The following is a 23,773-nucleotide window of genomic DNA, read 5'->3' as shown; positions in this document are numbered from 1 at the left end:
TGAGCACCAGAAGTCTAGGTCAGCCATAAATGCTGCAGAAGTTCCACGGAGGAGGTGAGAACCAAGCGCTCGCTCCGGGGAGAGACACTGTAGTCCTGGTCAGCCGTGGCTGGGCCTTTCCCACAAGCAGACACTGTGGTTGGCACTTTCATGGGCTATCTCGCCTGATGCTCCCATCCACGTGTGCTGTTCGCAGAGGAGGAAGGCAAGCCCAGTGCCAGCCACCTGGCCTCGGAGTCCAGTCATCCTAAGCAGAAAGGGAGATCCTCCTAGGGGAGCTGGACCTTGACGGCAGTTGGGGCGCACACCAGCAGAGGGGAGAGACGGTGAGACTGTCTCAAGCAGCTCTGAGTCCCCCATGGGGCGTGAATGGGTGGGGGGGGACTTGGAGCAGAAAGAGAGTCCTGAGAAATGCAGCTGGAAATCCTGGGATTTTCCAATCCAGCCCCCAACATGCAGAGAGAGTTATCCCTATTCTCAAATGGAATTTGCATGACTGCTCTATATGGATGGCTGTTTCTGTGATTTGTGCCACGTACCAGACCACCTGGCCTTGCACGTACACAAGCAGCTTGAGAAATGTTGTTTATGAGACTCTTGCTGTGTCAGTGACCTTGGGAGGCCTGGGTTATTTAAAATATATTATCTGGCCTCCAGCTCAGAAATGGCCCTTCTGTTCTGGAAGAACTACACATCTGGTCTCATATCGCCTCCTGCTCCAGGCATGGAATCCAGGAGTGGGGTACAGACATACACACGCCCATAGTCCAGGCTCCTTGAAAGTCTAGAAGGGTGATAATACAGAAATGCAGCTTACTCCAAACTGCACATCTGCAACAAATGTGTAACTTCAAACCCTGTCATTTGCCCTATAAATATGGCAGAGGGGAGGACCCTCCACCTAGGCCTCTCCGTCTGGACCCCAGCCTGGCTGTCTCCACCCGGCTTCCCCAGCGAGCGAGGTCGTATGTCAAAAGTACCCAATTTGACATAACGTTGCCTTGTTCTCATTTATTACCTTCTCTTCCCCTTCATGTACGTGTAGATTGCTTTCCTCTTCTGTTTCTATTAGGTTTCTACAATAATGACACAGTTTTCTTTCTTTTTTGAACCCCAAAACACGGCTGTTGTGAATGTTTTCCCCAGAACAATTACAAAAATGTGTACTCTTTGACTTGTTCAATGGGTATTCACCTAGTGCCGTTGGTGTGCAGGGGAGGCGAGGCAGGGCAAGGGGTGATGGGGGAGGGGCTGGCCCCGAGTTCCAGGGAGCTGCCCTCACAGGGGTGAGTGCACAGCGCCCCAGGCTATGCATCCCCAGCTTCTTCTGGAGCTCCCAAGATGCCCCCTACCCCCGCAGGACACCCTGCTGAGATTTCTAGCTGTCTGGGGCAGAGAGCCCAAGAGAAAGGCCAACTCCATTATAATGTACAACAACTTCCTATCTTCTTCTTCAGAAAAGAAGCTTCTAGCTCCTCTAACTCTTCTCCGGCAGGGCTTCTAGGACCCACCTGACCCTGAATGCTGGCTGTCAAGCTCCCTCAAACTCCAGCCTCCAGGAAGCCCGTGTGCCCTCTTTGGCAGAGTCCTTGCTTTTTCACTTATCTTTTCTTTATCGTTTTTTTTTTTTTTAATTTATTTATCTTTATTCTTTCAAGCATGTGGCATAGCCCTGCGTACATAGCAAATGTGTAAAAGATGTTTGGTGAATTTTACTGGCGCGTCCACTTCGCCAGTTTATCAGATCTCTTCCCACAAATGTTGGGTGACACGTGCTCTGTGCCCAGCCTCATGAAAGGTCTCCTGGACACATCAGCACTCAGAACAGGCACATCGCACAGTGGTATTCTACTCACAGCTTATGTTTGCTTAGCCTTATATATTCCACAGAGCTTTTTCCCATATTCTAGTTGTTTCCATGTCTACCCTATGATTCACAGATGAGGAGGCTGAGGTCCAGCAAGACCTAATGATGAACACAAAGTTATGCTGCGTTCAAGGGAGCCACAGCTGGAAGGCTTTCTCGGGTCTTCTTGGGACATCCAGCCATGGGCTCTACCTTGACTCATCAAAGTCTCCTGTTGAGTTCTGTAGAATAATTTGGTTATCCCACAGTCTATGTGTTCCTTTGGACAAGAAAATTCTGGTTTTATTAAAAAATATCTTTTTAATGTGGTATATAAATACAATGGAATACTATGCAGCCATCAAAAGAAATGGAATCTTAACATTTGTGACAACGTGGATGGAACTAGAGGGTATTATGCTTAGCAAAATAAGTCAATCGGAGAAAGACAATATCATATGATCTCCCTGATATGAGGAAGTGGTTATGCAATGTGGGGGGTTTGGGGGGTAGGAAAAGAATAAATGAAACAAGATGGGATTGGGAGGGAGACAAACCATAAGAGACTCTTAATCTCACAAAACAAACTGAGGGTTGCCGGGGGTAGGGGGGTAGGGAGAGGGTGGTTGGGTTATGGACATTGGGGAGGGTATGTGCTATGGTGAGAGCTGTGAAGTGTGTAAACCTAGTGATTCACAGACCTGTACCCCTGGGGCTAATAATACCTTACATGTTTATAAAAAAATAAAAAGAAGTTTAAAAAAATAGCATTTGGGTGCAATTAAAAAAAAAGAAACAATAAAAAACCCCATCTTTTTAGTATGGGGGCAGCTGGGTGGCTCAGTTGGTTGGGCCTAGGTCATGATCCTGAAGTGCCAGGATCAAGCCCCAAGTCGGGATCCCTGCTCAGTGGGGAGTCTGCTTCTCTCTCTCCCTCTGGTCTTCTCCCTGCTCATGCTTGCTCTCTCTCACTCATTCTATCCCTCAAATAAATAAATAAAATATTTAAAAAAAATTTCTTTCAGTATCAAAGAGCAACTGACATACAATCAGTTTCATGGGTACAACATAGTGATTCAACAATTCTATACGTTACAAAGCTCACCACCATCTGCCAGCTGTAGTCACCATCTGTCACTCGATTTTACTTCTTACTCTGCCTCCCCCAGGTCAAGGCAATGCTTATTCGAGAACTATCTCTAAAAACATAAACATAAACATAAAAGAACAAGGCCAAGAGAATGCAGAACCCCTAAAATAACTGTTCAACATCAGCAGCATTCATCTCAAGGATTACTCAACTGAGTGCTCTAGAATGTCATGTCAATGGTAGAAAAGAAGAACTGTACCAAACTTGATATCTTCTGAAAACTTGCAAAACCTGAGCAGCTGGTCTGTTTAAAAGAGGAAGCCGTATTGTTTCCTACCTTACAAATGTCTCTGATCAGATGGTATCTTCATTTCAAGTGGTGAGACTTAGCTGTCACTGGATGCATAACGGACTTTGTTAAAGTAGCAGGTACCGCTTGTCTTCTTTCTGTTCTCATCTGGGCAAGAACTTATTAAATGGGATAGATGTTGTTTATTTAGACCTGATTTCTGGGTAGACTGTCGGGTTTCTAAGAACAAGGAGTTGGAGAGAGGGGTCTAGGCAGGTGCTCTTGGGTTGAGGAGGCAGAGGAGAGGGGCCCCCACCGTGATTTAGTAGGTAATGTGGGGTTAAACTGGGAGAGTTTGTTGTGACATATGTCCATTTTCTTCTGCTTTTCTCCCATTTTCCCTTCTTTTCTCCCACCCGTTACCAGGATGTGCTTGCTACTCCCAGTCATCCCACCTTGGTGCTTTATACCTCTGTAGTCAACATGCCCATGGCTTTGTGCCTGGTGTGTTCACTATGCTTTCATAAATTCCCAACTGTTGAGAATGTGAGAACCCCAAAAGGATTACACTTCATAGTTTTGTGTTTATGGATATTCACTTGTACGAAACAGTCAGTGGGTATATAAATACATTTATATATTAATTATATATAATAATATATAATATTATTATATTATTAATATATATAATATTATATATTATATTATTATATTATATATTAATAACATATATTAATTAATTTATATATTATTACATATATTTGTATGTTGTGTGTGTGTGTGTATTTTTTTAAGTGTTCATTGAAAATCCACTCTAAGGCTCTGAGATGAACCCGTTAATCAACTGATTTGGTCTTTGCGTCTGGATTTACAAGGTTGACTATTTGTTTTTCCTGGACCTGTAACTAGAGGACAGGGGTAGAAGTCCTTCCTAATCTTTTGGAAAACTTGGATTTATGGGGATGGAAGCTAACTGTTGTTTGACAAGTGTCTCCGGGAAGGACGATGGGAAAATGGTGTCTTTGGTACGTGGAAGCGATAGGTGTATTTGTCACTCTTTTCAGAAGGTGGCGAGGGTGACATTCAACCATGCAGACTGAGTTATTTTCCTGGGGGAAGCATTGTATGACTCAATAAGAAAAAAGCAGATGTACTCAGGGGAATGAAATGGGTAAAGGGCACAAACTGATAATTCATAGAAAAGGAAACACAAATGACTACTAACTACAGTTAAAAAATTTCTCGGTAATTAAATAAATATTAGTTACACAATAACGGCATCATTTTCACCCATATAATTGGCCAGTTTTTTTTTCTTTTCTGATTTCTTGGTGTTGATGGATGCTTGCTGAGACCCACACCAATCTCTATGAGTGCCAAGAAAATATATACATTGCTACATACTTTCTGGAAACAATATAGCAAAATGCATCAACAGACTCAGAAATATGATCATAGGTAGAAATTGCACTTTGGGAAATCTACTTTAAGGAAATAATTTTAAAACCACAACGATGTTCATTGCAGCATTATATATAAATTGTATATCTGGGACAACTTGGTCACACAAAAATAAGACAATGATTGTATAACCATGGATATCTGTATAATTTTTGGAATCTTAACAAATTATACCTTTTAAAAATATTTATTTATTTGAGAGAGAGAGAACAGGTAAGAAGGGTAGAGGGAGAGGGAGAGAGAATCTCAAGCAGACTCCACACTGAGCATGAAGCCTAGGACCTTGAGATCATGACCTAAACCTAGACCAAGAGTTAAAAGTTAGATGCCACCCAGGAACTTCTACAAATTACATTTTCTTTTTTTTTTTTTTTAAGATTTTATTTATTTATTTGACAGACAGAGATCACAACTAGGCAGAGAGGCAGGCAGAGAGAGAAGGGGAAGCAGGCTCCCCATGGAGCAGAGAGCCTGATGTGGGGCTCGATCCCAGGACCCTGGGATCATGACCTGAGCCGAAGGCAGAGGCTTTAACCCACTGAGCCACCCAGGTGCCCCTACAGATTACATTTTCAAATAATTATTAACAACATGGAATAAGGTACAGAATATGCAACTGAAAATATCAGAACACGAAAACTGATATAGAAGTGTGATATCCATTCTAACAAACATGGTACCTAGAAAAGAGGCAGAGACAATGGTTCTTTCTCCATGACTCAGGTGAACGTGGTCCAGTACCAGTACCAGTACCAGTAGCCGGGGAGCTGAGACCTCTGTTCATGCTGAACACGCCCCCCCCCAACCATGTTATTTTGATTACATAGTCATGCCTTCCCTATGAAAACATATTCCTCACAATCATCTCTTTCAACTAAATAACATGTCAGCCTGTACCCAATGAAAATTCAACCACGTTTGAAACACCTAATGTTGAACTATAAGGAGTAAATCTAATCTTTTACAAAGAAGTTGGTAAAAATATCCAAAACCACTTGGCAGGTAGATAAAACCAAGTCACTTAAAATGAACTGGCCACATTCCAAGAATGGAGTATAGCCTTAGCTCTAGTAACTAATGATAATGATTAGTGGTTGTGGAAGTCCACTGGCTGCCCTAAAATACAGTGCTGGGTTGGGTCTTCAGCTGGCAAGAAGACTGTATTTATTCACGATTTCAAGCTTGAGAGGTTCGTGTGTGGTTCCAGGGAGGGAGCTTCCCGGCTCACCAAGCATCCCATTCTCTTCCCACACAATCCTTGCCCATGTGGGACTGAATGCGATGTCCTCCAATGCTGTCAGATTGCTATGCTCTAGGGAGTCAACCTCTTCTTCTGCAGGAAAAGTTATCAGTCTATCGCAAAGGGACCTTAAAAATTGCCCCATTTAAATATTAATTAAATTAAATGTAATGTAATTTAAAAAATAAGATGGCTGCCTGGGTGGCCCAGTCGGTTGGGCATCTGCCTTTGGCTCAGCCCATGTTGGCTCTTTGCTCAGTGGGGAGCCTGCTTCTCCCTCTCCCTCTGCCTGCTGTTCTACCTGCTTCTGCTTGCTCTTTTCTGTCAAATAAATACATTAGATCTTTAAAAAAAAAAAATTAGAAAATTTGGTCCAGACCAAAGAGATACAAATACAAGACAAAAAAAAAAAAAGGAACTAAAATTAATCTGAGAGTTAGAAGACTTGTATTTTTCATACAAAACATTCCAAATTCTGTCAATTATAGTTGCTGTTATGATGTTTCTGGACCTTTATCATCCTAGTCTATCTTGTACTCCAGATGGATACTAGCTCCCTTAAAATGGGGTACCTGGGACAGAACCTAATACTTCAAAAGTGTAGTCTGCATAGTAAAAAGCAGAATGAAAATTATTCTGGTCCATCCTTCTGTCCATTTCAGAAGTGTTTATTAAGCAGCTATTAATTGTTGGGCATATTATACGGATATTAGTCACCAGTTCCACACTATCCCATATGGTGACTACTTGCCACATGTGGCTACTTGAATTTAAACTCACTAAGTTTCAATAAAATGAAAAGTTCAGTTTCTCAACAGCACTAGCCGCATTTCAAATGTCCAACAGCTGCACGGTTAGTAGTGCCTTGTTGGACAACACAGATGCAGAACGCTACCATCACTGCTGAAAAGTTCTATTGGTTGGTGCTCTGCCAGGTAATTATTTTTTTCTGCCGACTCCAGTTTCTCTGTAAAACAAAGCAAAACAAAAAGGTGAAAGGGGAGGGAGTTCTGGCTTAACTGCATAGGTGGGAAGCAATTTGAGTAGCTAGTTGGATAGGTAATTGGATGGATAAATGAAGGGGGAGGGGGAGCTGGGTAGAGAAGTGGGTGGAGAGTCTGGTAGGTAGATTTCTCTTGTTCTGGATGATCTACTAGCACAGACTAAAACTGAATTCACTTGCTGTGTCACAGTGTTGACATTCTTTAGTCCACCCCTGAATTTCCCATTTTCTCCTCACCTAAGCTTAAGGAGGTTGGAGAGTATGTATCTCAGAGACAGGGAACAGAGTCATAAAGTTTAGAAGAGACTTCATGTCACTTCATCCAAGAATGGGGGAGATTTAAGAGTCACTGTGGTCTGGATCCCATCTCCAGAAATTCTGGTTTACCTGCTCAGGTGTATAGCCTAGCATCGGGATTTCAAAAGCTCCCGCATGGTTTCCGTGTGCAGCCTGGGCCGATAACCACTGCTGGAGTTGAACTTCTTCTCACCATGGAAATCCCCTTCTGCAATGTCCCTGCCAGGCAGCCACTGAGCCTCTGCTTGGATGCCTCCAAGCCCAGTTTGTTTGGCCTCTCCCAAGACATCCTTTCATTTTGGGTAATCCCGCTCATGTTCTTTCTTATGTAGTGTTTCAGTTTGCCTCTAGGAACGACCTCCTATGGGTTCTGGAGGGCAGCACTGTGAATCCGATTCTGATTTTCATATACACCCCAGTATTTGCTCTCTTTCCTACCTGCAGTATCTTTTCTCCTGGGTAGATGGATACCTCTGGCTTCTTCAACTCATCTTTTTCGGGTGGGGTTTCCTCTCCCCTATGTTTCAGTTGGTCAGTGTTCACATTAAATGTCTTGTCTGGGACCTAGGACAGTGCTCTGGATGTAGTCTCAGACTACTTGAAAATCCCATCACATGCTAACCTGTAACTCTAGCTGACCATAAAGTTAGTGTGTGATGGGGTTTTTAAAATTTTTATTTATTTTTTAAAGATTTCTTTATTTTTTTTAGAGAGGGAGAGAGAGAAAGCACCAGTGGGAGGGGCAGAAGGAAAGGGAGAGAGGACCTCAAGCAGACTCTGCTCTCAGTATGGAGCCTGACCTGGGGCTCATGATACTGAAATCATAACCTGAGCAGAAACCAGGAGTCAGACGCTTACCCTACAACCCCACCCAGGGATCTCTGATTTTTTTTTTTTAATCCCTGTTTTTTGAAAAAAAAACAAAAAAAAACTTCCTGTGTAAGATCATCAATGGCATCATTATTTGAAATAACAAAGAGTACCTGTTTGTAGGGGACTGGCTAAATAAACTGGTGTATCCACACAATGGATTCTCGACAGCAGTAACAAAGAATAAGAAAAACTTAAGTTGTGAAGCGGAAAAAGCAAGGTGCAGGATGATGAATGTAATGCTTTGTTTTTATGCAACCGACAGGGTAAGATTAGAAGATACATTTATATTGGCTTACAGTTGCAAATGGAAATGTTTCCCTCCCAGGCCAAGAGTGGGCGGATTTGTGATCAGCCCAGTGTAGAAGATTGGGGGTTCCTACACTCAGATTGTTCATCTGTGAGCCAATCCTGTTGTGTTCAGGGACTCCCCACTCCCCAGGCCACTCCACATGGCCCCTGTGCAACTTGGCAGCATGAAGAACCAATGAGGACATCTAGCTACACGCCTGCTGTAGGTCCTTTGTCCTTATCTAATTGTCATGTGCCTTTTTCTGGTATCTGTGAAAAAGTGGCAGCCTTGCTTGTTAGCTTGCGGGTAAGATAAGATCTTAGACCCCTCACAGCTGTTGATGCAGAAGAGGTGTACAGGGATGAAGTAGGATGAGACTTCTTACTGTGTATCTTCTCACAGTACTATGTTTTGAACCATAGGATTGTGTGTATTCCCTTTTCTATCATAAATCACATGTAATTTGAAATAAAAATGTTCCTCTTATAAAGAAAACAACTTCTTTCATACAAATATAGATTAAGTTAATGGAAGTGTTCTATGCAGATTATGGGAAGTGATCATTTCTTAGCATCCTAAGGTGGTCAGAATGAAGTGTCCAGTAGAACTCTCCTTGATTTTTGGTTGTCCTCAGTTTTCTGAGAATTCATCTATATCTCTCTCTCTCTATCTTTCTATCTCTATCTCTATCTCTACATATCACCCACATTATCTTTGTGAAAGATAATGGGACCTCTGATAGCTCCCCATTGGGTACATCAATGAGTACATGGATTAATATAATCTAGGGTTCCCATTAGGTTATTTAATTTGGTTGAGATCCAGACTTGTTTGTAGAAATTCAAACTCTTCATTTAGAGTAACTAAAGATTTTAATGAAGACTGAAATATCTGGTTAAAACAAATTATTGGATGCCAATCATTGTAGGTTTTCTAGAACCTTGGGTAATGGACTACTGACTAGATATTTGTGGAAAGATAAGCATTTCTGTTTAGGTGGAAGAGACACTTGCTCCTCTGAAGTCATATTATACTACACTGGACAAGAATCTAAGAAATTTGGGAAAGGCTTGAGAACTGAAAGATAAAGGTCGATGGGTGGGGGGTGGGAGAAGAGCTGACATAGGCTTGCCTGGCTCTGTGCTCTAGATGTTCTCATATGTGTTAGTTCATGTTATCCTCACACCGCTTTTCCCTCCTTGACACCATCTTCACTTGGCTTCTGAGATGCCCGCTCTTCTGGTTTTCCTCCTATTGTCCACTCCTTCTGAGACTCTCTTGCTGTGTCCTTGTTCCTCTGACCTCTGATTTTTGACATACCTGAGAATGCCATCCTTTACTATCTACACTCATTTCATGACTTCAAACACCATCAATATGACAACACCTGTCCACTTTAGATCTTAACCAAGAGCTCACCTCTGGAGTCATATATCCAACTACCTACTTGCTAGACGTCTCCACTTGGATGACACTCAGACTTGACATGCCCCAGGCTTCTTTACTATAGCTATAGCTGGTGGCAACTCCATCCTTCCAGTCGTGTAGGTCAAGACTCTTGGAGCTTCTCAGCTTTGACCATTTCTCACTCACATCCAATCTGTTAACATATCCTTTGGTGCTACCTTCTGCATTTATGCTCAATCTGTCTACTTCTCACCTTTCTACTCTTACTACCATGTCCAATCCAGTGTCATGTCTTGCCTGGATTATCATGTCAACCTCTTTATTGGTCCCCTGTTTCTAACTTTAATTCCATAGTCTGTCTCCACACGGCAGCCAGAAAAGTTTTTACAAAACATAAATTGGATCATGTCACAGCTTTAATGGAAACTCTCCATTGGTCCCTACCCCATTCAGGGAAAAGCCAAAATTATTCAGGGGATGCACAGCTACACTGAACCCCTGCCCATCTCTCCCCTACATCTCTCTGAAACCTTCTCTAGATATACTCACCCCTCACTCCTCCTCTGGCCACACTGGGCTTCTTGCTCTTCTAAGAATATGTCTAGACGCCTGCCATCTCAGGACATTTGTACTTGCTGTATCTGTGCCAAGGGCTCTCATCCCTCAGATACCTGTACAACTCATTCCCTCACTTCTCCCAAGTTTTTTCTCAAATGTCACCTCAGTGGGTTCTGTATTGACCCCTCCTTCAATTTAAAATTGCCCACATCTGACTCCACCCTATCATCTTTCTCTATCTCCCCCTACTTCATCTCTCTCTGTAGCACTCATGTCCATCTGAGACCCTGTCATTTTTAGTTATTTATTCTCTGGGTCCTCAACTAGAAAATAAGTTCCATGAAGTCAGGAAGTTTGGTCTGTTCTGTTCCCTGATGTTGCCTGTGTCCCCTTGCCTGTCATAGGTGCTTATAAGTAATTGTTGAATGAATGGCTGAGGAACCCCACGAGGCAGTAACTCTTCTCATCACCATGTTGCACATGAGAATTCTGAGGCATAGAGTGGTTAAGTTCCTTGCTCTAGGTCACATAGTGATTTCATCAGACACAGTAATAAATTATTATCCTGCACTGATGAGGACGAAAGATATATAAGAAAGAAAATCTTACAGATTCTCTTAGCACCAGATACCAATGGAGTCAAAAGTATCTAGGGTCTTGGGGCACCTGGGTGGCTCATTCATTAAGCATCTGCCTTCTGCTCAGGTCATGATCCCAGGGTCCTGGGATTGAGCCCCGCCTCGGGCTCCCTGCTCAGGGAAGCCTGCTTTTCCCTCTCCCACACCCCTTGCTTGTGTTCCCTCTCTCTCTGTCCTCTCTCTGTCAAATAAATAAATAAAATCTTTTTTAAAAAAGTATCTAGGGTCTTGGGCACAAGACATGATCTTAACACCAGGTGGTTTTTACAGGAATGATCACCACTGGGAGTCACCTGTGGACAGGGCTCTTCCAGATGGGCAGGTAGAGTCAGGGTAGCAGGCTGTGACACCAAACCCGAAGGCAGTCACACCTGGTCTCCTCTCCATATTCTTTGGATGATTTATCAAGTTCACCTGAGAGGATGATCCCTTCAAAGAGACAAAGCACTTACACACACATATACACATGCACACAAACATAGAATCCAGATTAGTGACTTCACTACTGAACTGGGATATCATTCCCCATGTGGTCTTCTATCAGACATGCCTGGTTTTAACCAACCTCCCTTTACTGCCAAGGATCAACACTCTTCATTAGCAGCATAATGGATTTCCACTTCAGTGAGGTTTTGTTATAAAATGGATCTTAAATTAGCAGTACCTTTTTCTGTCCATCTGACTAGAGCTTGTTGAAATTAACTTCTAAAAGCATTCAGACAAGCCCAAGAAATATTGCAAAAGATCAGCTCAGAGTGTCTCTGGCTTTGACTGCCATGGACAGACCCCAGGCTCTAGCATTGACGCCAAGGGGGGTGTGGGGGTGAGGGGAACTGTTGGAGGGGGGTCATGACTTCCATGTACAGTGCATGTCCACAGTGCGGAAGTGATGCTGAAACTGAGAAAGGTGTTCACTGCCACACTGAAGGTCCTCACCTAGTGGGTAGGAGCTGATGGGCAGGTGTGGCTACAGAGAGCCTAGGTTTCTTTGAGTCAAGTTTCTGGACTCAAGTCCCAACTTAGCCATTTGCTCTCTGTGTGATCATAAGTTATGGAATTGCTCTGAGCTCAGTTTTTTTTTTTTTTTTTTTTTTTTCCTGAGCTCAGTTTTGTTTCAGCAACAAGAATAATAAAAACATTTACCTCCCACGGCTGTCGTGATAAGTAATCATGTGAAATATGTTTCTAGGGAAGAACCTTAAACAGGCGTGACTCAAAAAATGTTAATTCTTTCATTCCTCTGAAGACCACAAGTATTCAGAAAGCCTCCTGTTTTAATTTTTTTCAGGCTTCTGTCCAATGATTTTGTTTTTAAATTGCCGTCCACTCTTGGAGAGCCTTACTAAAATTCTTAAGATCTTTGATCAATTTTAAACCATCTTAAAGGACAATGAAGGCCTGTTAATTAGTCCGTGCCTTGAGGCCTTTGAAAGACTGGGCGTGGGGGGGGAGGATCCTGTCCCATTAAAATCAGGAACCACTGTTACTTAACATTGCTATGGAAATTCCAACCAAAGACATAAGGTGAGAAAAACCAAGGAGGAATATGAACAAGAAGGTTATGATGTTAGCCCTATTTCACAGCTGATGTGATTATTTAAAAGTCCTAAAGGAAATTATTTTTAAAAATCAGTAGGGTGACCAGTTTAAAAAAAAAAAAATTTCTTTCCTACATACCAAGCATTGTTCAGAAAACTCGTTAGGGAAAAAAAAATATCTCATTTGCGTAACCTCAGAAAAAACCCAAAACCAGAGAGATAAAAACAATAAAAAAATGTGTGAGACTGAGAACTAAAAGAACAGCAATAAATACAATAAGTACACAGATCATGTTCCCAAATAATGAAAACTTGATATGGTTAAGTTATCAATTCTCCCCAAATTTATTTATAAATGTAATACAATTCCACTCAAAATTTTACCTTTATAAGTAATGAACCAAATGATTCTAAGGTTTATCTAATAGGACAGAAGGCTCTAACAGATAAGACATATTTGGAAATGAATAATGAAAGAGCCGCATAAGCAGACAATCCACATAAAAGACCTAATACATCCAAATAGTGAACAGAGCGTTTCCGGCACCAAAACAAGAGATGTAGAGGTGTAGAATGTAAAGGACACAAACAGAATCAGGAATACTAAAGAATATATAACAAAAGTGATGTTATTCACCCATTTATAGAGAAAAAAATGGAAATGTACTTCATGCCTTAGATCAAACTGAATTTAAAAGGATTAGAGATTTATACGCATGAGATATTGAACCACAAAGATACCAAAATATATATACATATAAACATTCATGCAATCTTGGGATGTGGAGGTCCTTATTAAATGGAACCCCAAGGCAGTGACAGTGTAGGCTTTAGGGCAAAAGGGCACAGGATCAAGTCTCATCTCTGCCGTGCACAGAATAGCTTCAGGTGAGTGACCAAGACTTGCCAAGCCTCTGTTTGCTCATCTATAAAATGGGAATATATAAACCTACCTTGTGAAGTTGTGAGATGAAGCAGACATATGGAAAGCACTTGGCCTAAGGAAGGCTCAGTTATCATTGACTCTTACCTCACATTGGTTATGTGAAAAGAAAACAAACTTCCAGAATGCAGAGGCCATTTTCTTCCCACTATTTTGTCCCTTAGCAGGGGGTTGTTGACAATAAGGAAAGAAATGCATCAAAGAATTTGACCATATCATGCATTATTTGATCTAGGCTGGAAAATGAGTATTTCTTTCATTCAGAAGTACCATGAGGGCTGGCGCTCAAGACAAAGGGGTTGGGGTCACAGCTCACTGGTTTTACTTGGGATGGCTTTGGATTTTAACAGGCCTCTCTGAGCTGACTCATTAGGGGAAGGTCCAGCTTGCATCTGAGAAGGTGGTTCAAGGGTGCAGGGAAATGGTCTCCCCTTCTTCAAAGGCAGAGAGGTGTGAATTACTGTAAACCCATTTTCCTCAGGGACATCTTAACGCAGAGTCCAGTCACATAGGTTGAAGGCCTGGGGCCAGCAAGAGAAGTGCAGGGCCCCGTGGTTATCCTCTTACTTCAGCATCTGCCAAAAGCACTAAGATGCACAGAGTAGAAGGAGGAAAATGTGGGAGTCACAGTGTTACACCCGAGATAATCTGGAAGCCAGTCACAGTGTTACACCCGAGATAATCTGGGAGCCAGTGTCTACACAGCCCACACATCCACAAGCTTGTGCACACCAGGTCATCTGAAGGGCTTCTCAGTCTTCCGTGGAAGCTGGCCAGTTCAGGTCTCAAGACCTAAAGAGAAATTTCTGAGAGAAATCTCCCCTCCCCCGGTCTGGTGGTTTCACCTTAACGCCACCCAAGATCGACAAGAGCCAAACGTTAAGATCTTTAAAACAAAATTCAAACGCTCTACCTAGCGTGGGAGTTCCACTTCAAGTTTCTTAGATCTCAAATTTGTGGTTTCAGGTTATGATGACTAAACCTTCATCTTGAAATTTGCCCACACTTTCAACCTAGTTACCTTTAGAAAATGTGTTTGCCATCTCCCCAGCAGTGTCTCCTGGAAGGTACTGGCTTTTTATTACAGTTTAATGGCTAAGGGGATATAGAAAAATTCCACATCTTGCAACTTTAAACATGATCATCCACTTCCCTTCTACAACTATTTTCATTATTTGCCCATTGCCATTTTTTTTTTTTTAAGAGAGGGAAAAAGTGGGGCAGGGGGAGAGGAAGAGAGAGAATCTTAAGCAGGTTCCACACCCAGCGCAGAGTTCAACACTGGGTTCAATCTCGGGATCTCAAATCATGACCTGAGCTGAAACCAAGAGTAGTCTGACACTTAAGTTGAATGGACTGAGCCACTCAGGTGCCCCTTCAAAACTAGTTGTTTTTCTTTTCTTTCTTTCTTTTTTTTTTTTTTTTTGAAAGATTTTATATATTTGAGAGAGAGTGAGAAAGAGGGGAAGGGGTGGCAGGGAGAGGTAGATGGAGGGAGAAGCAGCCTCCCCACTGAGCAGGGATTCCCGATGCAGGGCTCGATCCCAGGACCTTTAGATCATGACCTGAGCTGAAGCGGATGCTTAACTGACTGAACCATCCAGGCGCCCCTCTAAAACTAGTTTTATTAATGACTACATAATAATCTGTTGCAGTAAGTGGACTGCGATTTATCCAAAGTCTCCTTCACTGTCAAACATTTAAACTCTTTTCATTTCTTTATTTCTCTCCATGATGAAAATGAGGCCACAGTGAACATGCTGGTTTGGTTTGGGGGGCTTCATCCCCTTAGGGTAAATTCCTCAGAGTAGAACCCCTGTGTCAAAGCCATGTGTATCTCATTGGTTCTTGTTCTGTGCAAGACTTCCTAAACTTACTGAACCCAGTTATGTTGTATCCAGAATACATAATTGCTCCAGGGTCACTCCAATCTCACCAGCACTGGAGGGGGGGGGGGCATCATTTGGGCATCATTTACTTTTTTTTTTTTTTTCGGTGATTAAAATGACATTCCAAATTTCAATCTATTTTCTATTTTTTAAAAAATATTTTATTTATTTATTTGACAGAAAGAGAGATCACAAGTAGGCAGAGAGGCAGGCAAAGAGAGAGAGGGGGAAGCAGGCTCCCTGCTGAGCAGAGAGCCCGATGGAGGGCTCAATCCCAGGACCCCGGGATCATGACCTGAGCTGAAGGCAGAGGCTCAACCCATTGAGCCACCCAGGTACCCTTCAATCTATTTTCTAAAGAAGCTTCTCTAGGGGCACCTGGGCAGCTCAGTCAGTTAAGGGTCAGATTCTGGGTTTCGGCTCAGGTCATGATCTCTGGGTCATAGGATTGAACCTTGTGTTGGGCATCCTGCTCTACAGAGAGTTTGCTTCTCTCTCTCTCCCTCTGCCCCTTTTCCCTGCTCATTCTCTCTCACAAATAAATAAATAAAATCTTAAAAAAAAAAAAAAAAGAAGCATCTCTAATTCTAGTTGTTCATTTTCAATTCCACTTTGCAACAGTCATTAAAATTTTAAATTGGTGAATGTAAAACTCTGCTTGTTTCCCTGGAGGGTATACATTACATTTTACACAGTAAAAATTAGAGATTTGGGGGGCCGGGGGAGGGGGCAGGGCGGAGGGCTCCTCTCCTTCTGACTCCAGGAATTGTGAGAGAAGAGTCAAATGTCACAGAAGGAAGCAGTCATGCTTATGGGTTCCTATCTTTCCCATCCAGGTTTTGACCAGAATTGGGGGGGGTATAACCCTGTTTGATAAATTGAGGGGGACCCTCTGAGAGGATGTCTCTCTGCAAGTCACTTCCTTACCCTCATGGGTGGCCAGCATGGTTAACGGTAGTCAGGCAGAAAAATAATTTAGTTTGTACCCTTGAGTGTCCCTTAGTTTGCACCTGGTGAGGATGTGGAGTCAAGGAGCAGTATGGCTGTCTAGGTTCCTGCCAATTCAGAAGATTCTCAGCCTGGGCCAGCAGCCTAATGATGTGGCAGGAACAGAAACAGTGCTCCATTCCAGCCAGAGCTGGAGAGGTCGCTATGCCCAGGCACAACGGAGAATGAATGGACCATGAGGCCATTAGCCACAAAGCAGCAGATGCCAGCCAAAAGTTCGGGGTTGGCATGGGGTTGTCCTTCCTCAGCAGACACCAGCCGCATAAACAGGACCAACAGGAGACCAAGGCACCCTCTTTCCTCTCTGCCTGGGCTTGCCCCTCCCCCATATCTCCCCTGCCATCTTAGAAAGGACTAATGAGAAAAGATCAGAAACCCAAATAAATAAGCTGGCAATGTAAAGAGAATGAGCAAAACCCTAACCACCCTTCAAATGAATGCTTCAGGCTAAGTTTACACCCTCTTGGACTAAACTCTGTGAATCCTTTTTCCAGCTTCCCAGCGGAAAGTTGGTAAGATCAAATTGTTTTGGAGACTAAAGAAATTTATTTGCATGCACAGTCGGGTTGTCCTGTGAGTGATTTTAGTGAACCAGCTAAAGTCATATGAGCTCATTTTCTGGGTAAAACATGTATCCATGTATGCATATCTGCATAGAGAAATGTTACTAGTAGTAGACTCCATGGGGAAATTTGGGGTGGTTTTTACTTTTATGTTTTTTGCCTCTCTTTATTATCGGTGCTGTCTGTCTGCTTACTCTTATTGTACTATATTTCCAAAATGCAAAAAAAAAAAAAAAAAAAAAGGATTTTTAAGAGCTTACTTCAAACCTCTTAACTATTTCACACTGAAATAGTCATTTTGATTTGGACTGAAAACCATTTCCGTTTTCATATCATTGAACCCACGTAACTAGTAGTCAAGGACTTGGCTTCTGACGCCAGAGAACCTGCATGTTTCCCTGTTCGTTGCACTCTAGAGCCCCCAAAAAGATTCTGTAATTTTCTGGTGGTCATATTGAAAGTGACACATGAATTCAAGACATGACCATCAAGTTAAACAAAACCTTAGTGAGTTTTGTTTTTTTTTTGTTTTTTGTTTTTTGTTTTTTACTTTGACTTGTGTTTATATCTGTCTCAGAGAAAAGGAAAGATAATAGAAACAAGTAGAGAGTATTATACTTTTGCTCTCTGGAGCGAGCAGTTCTGTTCTTTTTTTTTTTCTTTTTCTTTAGTGACTAAAGTTTGGAGAGGGATGCTCTCTGTGATTGTTAACTATGTAACAGACAAAAGAAAGGGTGTTTTTTTTTTTTTTTTTTTTCAGCGACTCTGGATTATACTGTTAGTAATAAGAATGCTGATAAGATCATAGAAATCAGTTGTTTTCAATCCTGTCTTCCACCACAAAAGCCTGGATGTGTTACTGATCAGCGGGATGTATCAGGATGGAGCCACTGAAATAGATCAGGTTCTATCCAAGAGACCTGAATTCCTTAACTAATTTTATATGAAATGACTTCTCGTTGCTTTTCTTTCAGTCCTACTTCCTACCAGTTTTACAGATTTTTTTTTTTTAATCTTATTTGATCCTGAACATAACTTCAAGTGGTATCAAGATCTGCCTTTTGGGGATGAATAAATGGGCTCAAAGTTAAGTTCTCGTCCAAGTCCTACAGCTGGGGAGAGGAATGGCTGGGAACAGCTCCTGCCCCTGTCCATTCTCACTTTGGCTACACAGGACCCTGAGAGGTGCTGACCACGTGGGCGTGGGGAGGCGGTCCCAGTATTTTATTAAGAAGCAAAGATAGTGTCTTGCCTTTGGCTCCAATTATTGCATTTCTAACCCTTACCTTGAGAAATGTCCACTGACAGATATGCATGTCTTCACACTTGTCCCTTCCTCAGAGGAAATCAGTAGAACGTCTTCCAAGGAAACAGTGCAGGGACTCACTGCCCTCTGCGGAACACTTTCTTCTCCAGTAAAGTCTGCAATCTTAAGAAAGGCAGCCACTGGACCTAGGGATCCCAGTCTAAAAATTATTGAATCCGCTAAGGAATTCCATTGTCCTATCCCTCCCACTCAGTCCCTTTATGAAGGAGGAACTCCAAGGTGTTTGCTGTTGGCACAGGACTGGCTTATCTCAGCATCATCGGGAGCAGGTAAAGGGCAGGAGCCTAGGTTACTGGTGCTTAGAACTGTAATGGTCACACTAGTTAATAATAATTACAATAATGAAGTCTTCAAAAGTTGAACTTAAAAACCACTGCACTAGAATCTAGTAAGAAAAGACTTGTTCATAGATACTGAAGACCTAGCCTGAACTTGTATATTTACTTGTTAGAGGATTTGGGGTAAATTACTAAATTTCTTGAAGGTTCAATTTCCCCATCAGCTATGATGAACAGTGCCTTGTTAAGGGGCCACACAGAGGGGAAGTTATTTGTAATAATAACAATCACTATTATTATTATTATTATTAGCATGTAGTCTTTAAGTAAGGAAGATGCTTTTTTTTTTAATTTATTTTTTATTTATTTTCAGCATAACAGTATTTATTATTTTTGCACCATACCCAGTGCTCCATGCAATCCATGCCCTCTATAATACCCACCACCTGGTACCCCGACCTCCCACCCCCAACCCCTTCAAAACCCTCAGATTGTTTTTCAGAGTCCATAGTCTCTCATGGTTCACCCCCCCCTTCCAATTTCCCCCAACTCCCTTCTCCTCTCTAACTCCCCATGTCCTCCATGCTATTTGTTATGCTCCATAAATAAGTGAAACCATATGATACTTGACTCTCTCTGCTTGACTTATTTCACTCAGCATAATCTCTTCCAGTCCTGTCCATGTTGCTACAAAAATTGGGTATTCATCCTTTCTGATGGAGGCATAATACTCCATAGTGTATATGGACCACATCTTCCTTATCCATTCGTCCGTTGAAGGGCATCTTGCTTCTTTCCACAGTTTGGCGATCATGGCCATTGCTGCTATAAACATTGGGGTACAGATGGCCCTTCTTTTCACTACAGCTGTATCTTTGGGGTAAATACCCAGTAGTGCAATGGCAGGGTCATAGGGAAGCTCTATTTTTTATTTCTCAAGGAATCTCCACACTGTTCTCCAAAAAAAAAAAAAAAAAAACAAAAAACAAAAAAAACAAAAAAAAACCACATTGAGATATCACCTTTCACCAGTTAGAATGGCCAAAATTAGCAAGACAGGAAACAACATGTGTTGGAGGGGATAAGGAAGATGTTTTTGAAAGTCATATATAAACTATGAAACATAAAACTCAAAATGCCTGAAAAGATACAGCAATAAAAACCAGTATAATATTATTGTTCTCATTCCCCAGCCTGCTTTTTCCCCCGGCTCTGTATTTCCTCCCTCCAATGCTTGCAGAAGTCAGCATTCCCATTCTTCACCACACATTTCTTTTACTTTTCCCATATGAATTGCGCTGACTTTCAAAACTTCCCATCTGTTGTTCCTGACACCTCGCTCCTCCCACTCTCCCACGTACCTTTGAAATACGTGCTGAAGAAACTTTACATGTCTAGGCTGTTTAATCACATGTAATTTGGTGGGCAAATGGGTAAATCAGTGGGTGTGGCTTACTCAGGGTTATTGTGCCTTAATTGTGCGGTTGGTGTTTGTTGTTGTCGATCTGTCTATCACAGGAACAAAATAATGGAGACCCTCACAGCCGTGATGAAGAGCGTGGATGTGTCTGTTGAGACCACAGTGTTCGACTATGAGGATTCAGTGCCATGTGAAAAAGTCAACATCAGGGAGCTGGGAGCCCAGTTCTTGCCTCCGCTGTACTCCCTGGTGTTCGTGGTTGGTCTGCTGGGCAATGTGGTGGTGGTGGTCATCCTCACAAAATATAAGAGGCTCCGGATTATGACCAACATCTTCCTGCTCAATTTGGCCATTTCTGACTTGCTCTTTCTAATCTCTCTGGTATTCTGGATTCACTATGTTATGTGGAATGAGTGGGTTTTTGGTTCCTTCATGTGTAAATTCATCTCTGGGCTTTATTACATGGGCTTATATAGTGAGATCTTTTTCATCATCCTGCTGACCATAGACCGGTACCTGGCCATTGTCCACGCCGTGTTTGCCTTACGAGCCCGGACTGTCACTTTCGGTGTCGTCATGAGTGTTCTAACCTGGGTCCTGGCAGGGCTAGCAACTGTCCCTGAATTTATCTTCCATGAGTCCCAAAAGGAGGACTCCCAACGTGTCTGCTTGCCTCTCTACCCAAAAAACCAAGAAGATAGATGGAAGCTTTTCCATGCCCTGAGAATGAATATCTTGGGTCTTGCTCTGCCTGTGCTCATCATGGTTGTCTGCTACTCCGGAATCATTAAAACACTGCTGAGATGCCCCGGTAAGAAAAAGTACAAGGCCATCCGGCTCATTTTTGTCATCATGGTGGTCTTTTTCGTTTTCTGGACACCCTACAACCTGGTCCTCCTCCTCTCTGCTTTTCAAACAATCTTCTTTGAGACAAACTGTGAGCAGAGCAAGCATCTGGACGTGGCCATGCAGGTGACGGAGGTGATCGCCTACACGCACTGCTGCGTCAACCCCGTCATCTATGCCTTCGTCGGGGAGAGGTTCCAGGAGCATCTCTGCCACTTCTTCCGCAGGCACGTGGTCACCTACCTGAGAAAATACATCCCGTTCCTTCCCAGCGAGAAGTCAGACAGAGTCAGCTTCTCTGTATCCCCATCAACAGGGGAACAGGAATTCTCATTTGTATTTTAAGACACATGTGGAAAATGACCTAATGTGCTGGACCCAAGGAGCAGAAGCATTATATCGACCACATTGACCTCAACACCGGCCCTTAAACTTCCAGCTCAATGCTGAAACTCTTAAAGACATTAAAATATATACACAATGGGGTCAGTATATATGCGTGGCCCAGGCATTACCTGGGGTTGCTGGCTAGTCCGTTCACTTACTCTCTAGCACAAAAGATAGAACTTTGTTTGGTTCTCTGAAGAGTTATATACATTGTAATGCCCCTGAGTGTTAGAGAGTTACAACACACAACTACCTACAGGTAAATCCTTTTAAATTTAAACCTTAACTTCAGCCAGCTATTGCATAAATGAAACATATTTCACAAAATACAATATCTCAATCACAATCCTTTTAACATGACTAGCTCTCTCTTTGCTTGATGAAAAGGCTTTTTCTTTTTTTTAATGTATATGTACTCTCAAGCAGCATAATGGCATGTCATCCCTGTTCCTAGTACTTTTTTTTTTTTTAAGGATTTTATTTTTAAATAATTTCCACCCAATGTGGGGCTTAAACTCACAACCTGGAGATCAAGAGTTGCATGATCTGCCTACTGAGTCAGCCAGGTGCCCCCCCTTTTCAAGTGTGTTTATTAGTAAATGGATTTCCTGTTTATACCAAATGACCAGATTTCTTATGAGCAACTCAGTAAAAGAAGAGCAATTTGATATTTTCAGTAGAGAGAATAAAGACCTCGCTCACTGAGACTTCTTGGAGCCCTGAAATGTGTAGACACTGTCCTCTTCCACACCAGGCTTACCATTCATTCAACAACTGTGTACCAAGTGATATAGACAGGATGCACCAACATTGCTTTAAGTTAAGTGAAGGATGCAGAAAATGTGTAAGATAAACACTAGTCCTTGCCCTGTAAAACATCTGCTAGAGGGTGTGAGACAGAAACAAATAACTCCAGAACAAAAAGAAACATCCTCAGTGCTCTCCCTGGGCCAGGAAGGGAGAGACCATTTTTAGTTGGAATCTGAGGGAGGAAGACTTCATGGAAGAAGTGGCTTTTGAGTAGGTCTTTGAAAAAAGGGCAGGATTTGGAAACGGAGAGGATTCGGGAAAGACACTTGAAACCAGTGGGATGCCCATTACAAAGGTGAGGGGGGGAGGGGTCATGAACGTGATGGACAGGAGGGTGGGAGGCAGGTTGGGATGGGCCACGGATTTCAGGCAAGCATCGTGGGCTTTTTTGAGAAGACAAAGGGAGCTACTGAAGGGTTTAGAGCAGGGGAGGAGAATAATCACCATGGCGCGTTAGGAAGACAAATCCGGTAACACAGGATGAAATAGAGACCCCAGAACCATGCAGGGAGCTGGTTAGAAGAGAAGGGCACATGTGAGGCAAGGAGAGATCAGTGGGTAATAAGAGAGGTGCCAGAAGAACCTGGAGAGGAATTCAGCCAAGAGACAGCGGTGAAGGAAAGGTCAAAGCCCCAGGAGTGATCTAAAATTGACTGGAAAAAAAGCAAAGACAAAAACAGCATGTATCCTATGTTAAAAAGAAAAAAAGGGGGAGGGGATAAACAGATTATTCGCGGTGTTTGGGTTCATTCCTCCTTAAAAAAATAGTAAAAGAAACAGCGATGTTTGGTTATCTTTAGGGAGGGAGGAGGATGGAGAGTAGAAGTGTGACTTTTTTCTGAATACCCTTGTGCCTTTTGGCTTTTGAACTATGGGAACAGGTTAGCAATTAAAAACATAAACAACACTTTAGAATTATGTATTTAAAAAAAAAAAAAAAAGCTAGGCTTTTCTTCTGATGTGGTATCCATTCTACCAGCCAAAAGGGCATTGGGAACTCTGAAGTATCTTTTGTCTTTTTTGTGGTTTCAGCCAGAATGTAAATAAAGCAATCATCTGAAGACTTAACTATACATCACTGTGTTTCTCTTGTCTGGTGAAGTAGTGTCTGTCCTCAGGTGGGCACAGGTGCAAGATATAGATACTTGGTCATATATCCAGATCCCTGAAACCTTTAGAGCGTTGGGACCCTCACAGATTGGCACATAACCAAATCACAGATTCAGTATCCTCCGTTTGGCCCTTTGGCCCCATGCTGTCCAATAGAACTAACTACAGGGATAGAAATGTTTTGGGGGCAGCTGGGTGGCTTAGTCATTAAGCATCTGCCTTTGGCTCAGGTCATGATCCCAGGGTCCTGGGATCAAACCCTGCATAGGACTCCCTGCTCTCAGTGGGAAGCCTGCTTCTCCCTCTCCCACTCCCCCTGTCTGTGTTTTCTCTCTCTGTCAAGTAAATAAATAAAATACTAAAAAAAAAAAAAGAGAGAGAGAGAGAGAGAGAAATGTTCTATATCTGTGTTGTCCAGTAGGATCACCTACTAACCACATATAGCCCTTGAAATGTGGCCCCTGTGACTGAGGAACTGGATTTCTAATTTCTTTCAATTTTAACTGAAATAGCCACAAGTGGCTTGTAGCGGTTATATGGGGCCAAGGGTGCAGCACTGACCTCGGCCGCCTTGCCCCTTTGCATCTATTCTACCTACACATCAGCTTTCATTAGCCAGCAAACACACATCTTGAACCCTGCACGACAGACTAGGGAAAATAC

General features: G+C 42.5%; 1 protein-coding gene across 1 annotated transcript; it reads left to right on the top strand.

Moving 5' to 3' along the window:
- The first annotated feature begins 3,034 nt into the window (after positions 1-3,034).
- LOC101693040 (C-C chemokine receptor type 3) lies at positions 3,035-23,073 on the top strand. The gene is made up of 2 exons (XM_004760810.3): positions 3,035-3,365; positions 20,056-23,073. The coding sequence occupies exon 2, from the start codon at positions 20,066-20,068 to the stop codon at positions 21,146-21,148; it is 1,083 nt and encodes a 360-aa protein (XP_004760867.1). The 5' UTR covers positions 3,035-3,365; positions 20,056-20,065; the 3' UTR covers positions 21,149-23,073.
- Positions 23,074-23,773: the final 700 nt, after the last annotated feature.

The sequence above is a fragment of the Mustela putorius genome, unplaced genomic scaffold (genome assembly GCF_011764305.1).
Source record: "Mustela putorius furo isolate JIRA1106 unplaced genomic scaffold, ASM1176430v1.1 tig00000095_pilon_pilon_pilon, whole genome shotgun sequence".
In the NCBI taxonomy this organism is placed as follows: domain Eukaryota; kingdom Metazoa; phylum Chordata; class Mammalia; order Carnivora; family Mustelidae; genus Mustela; species Mustela putorius.
The sequence above is the reverse complement of the archived record's forward strand: the minus strand, read 5'-3'. Positions and strand labels throughout refer to the sequence as shown.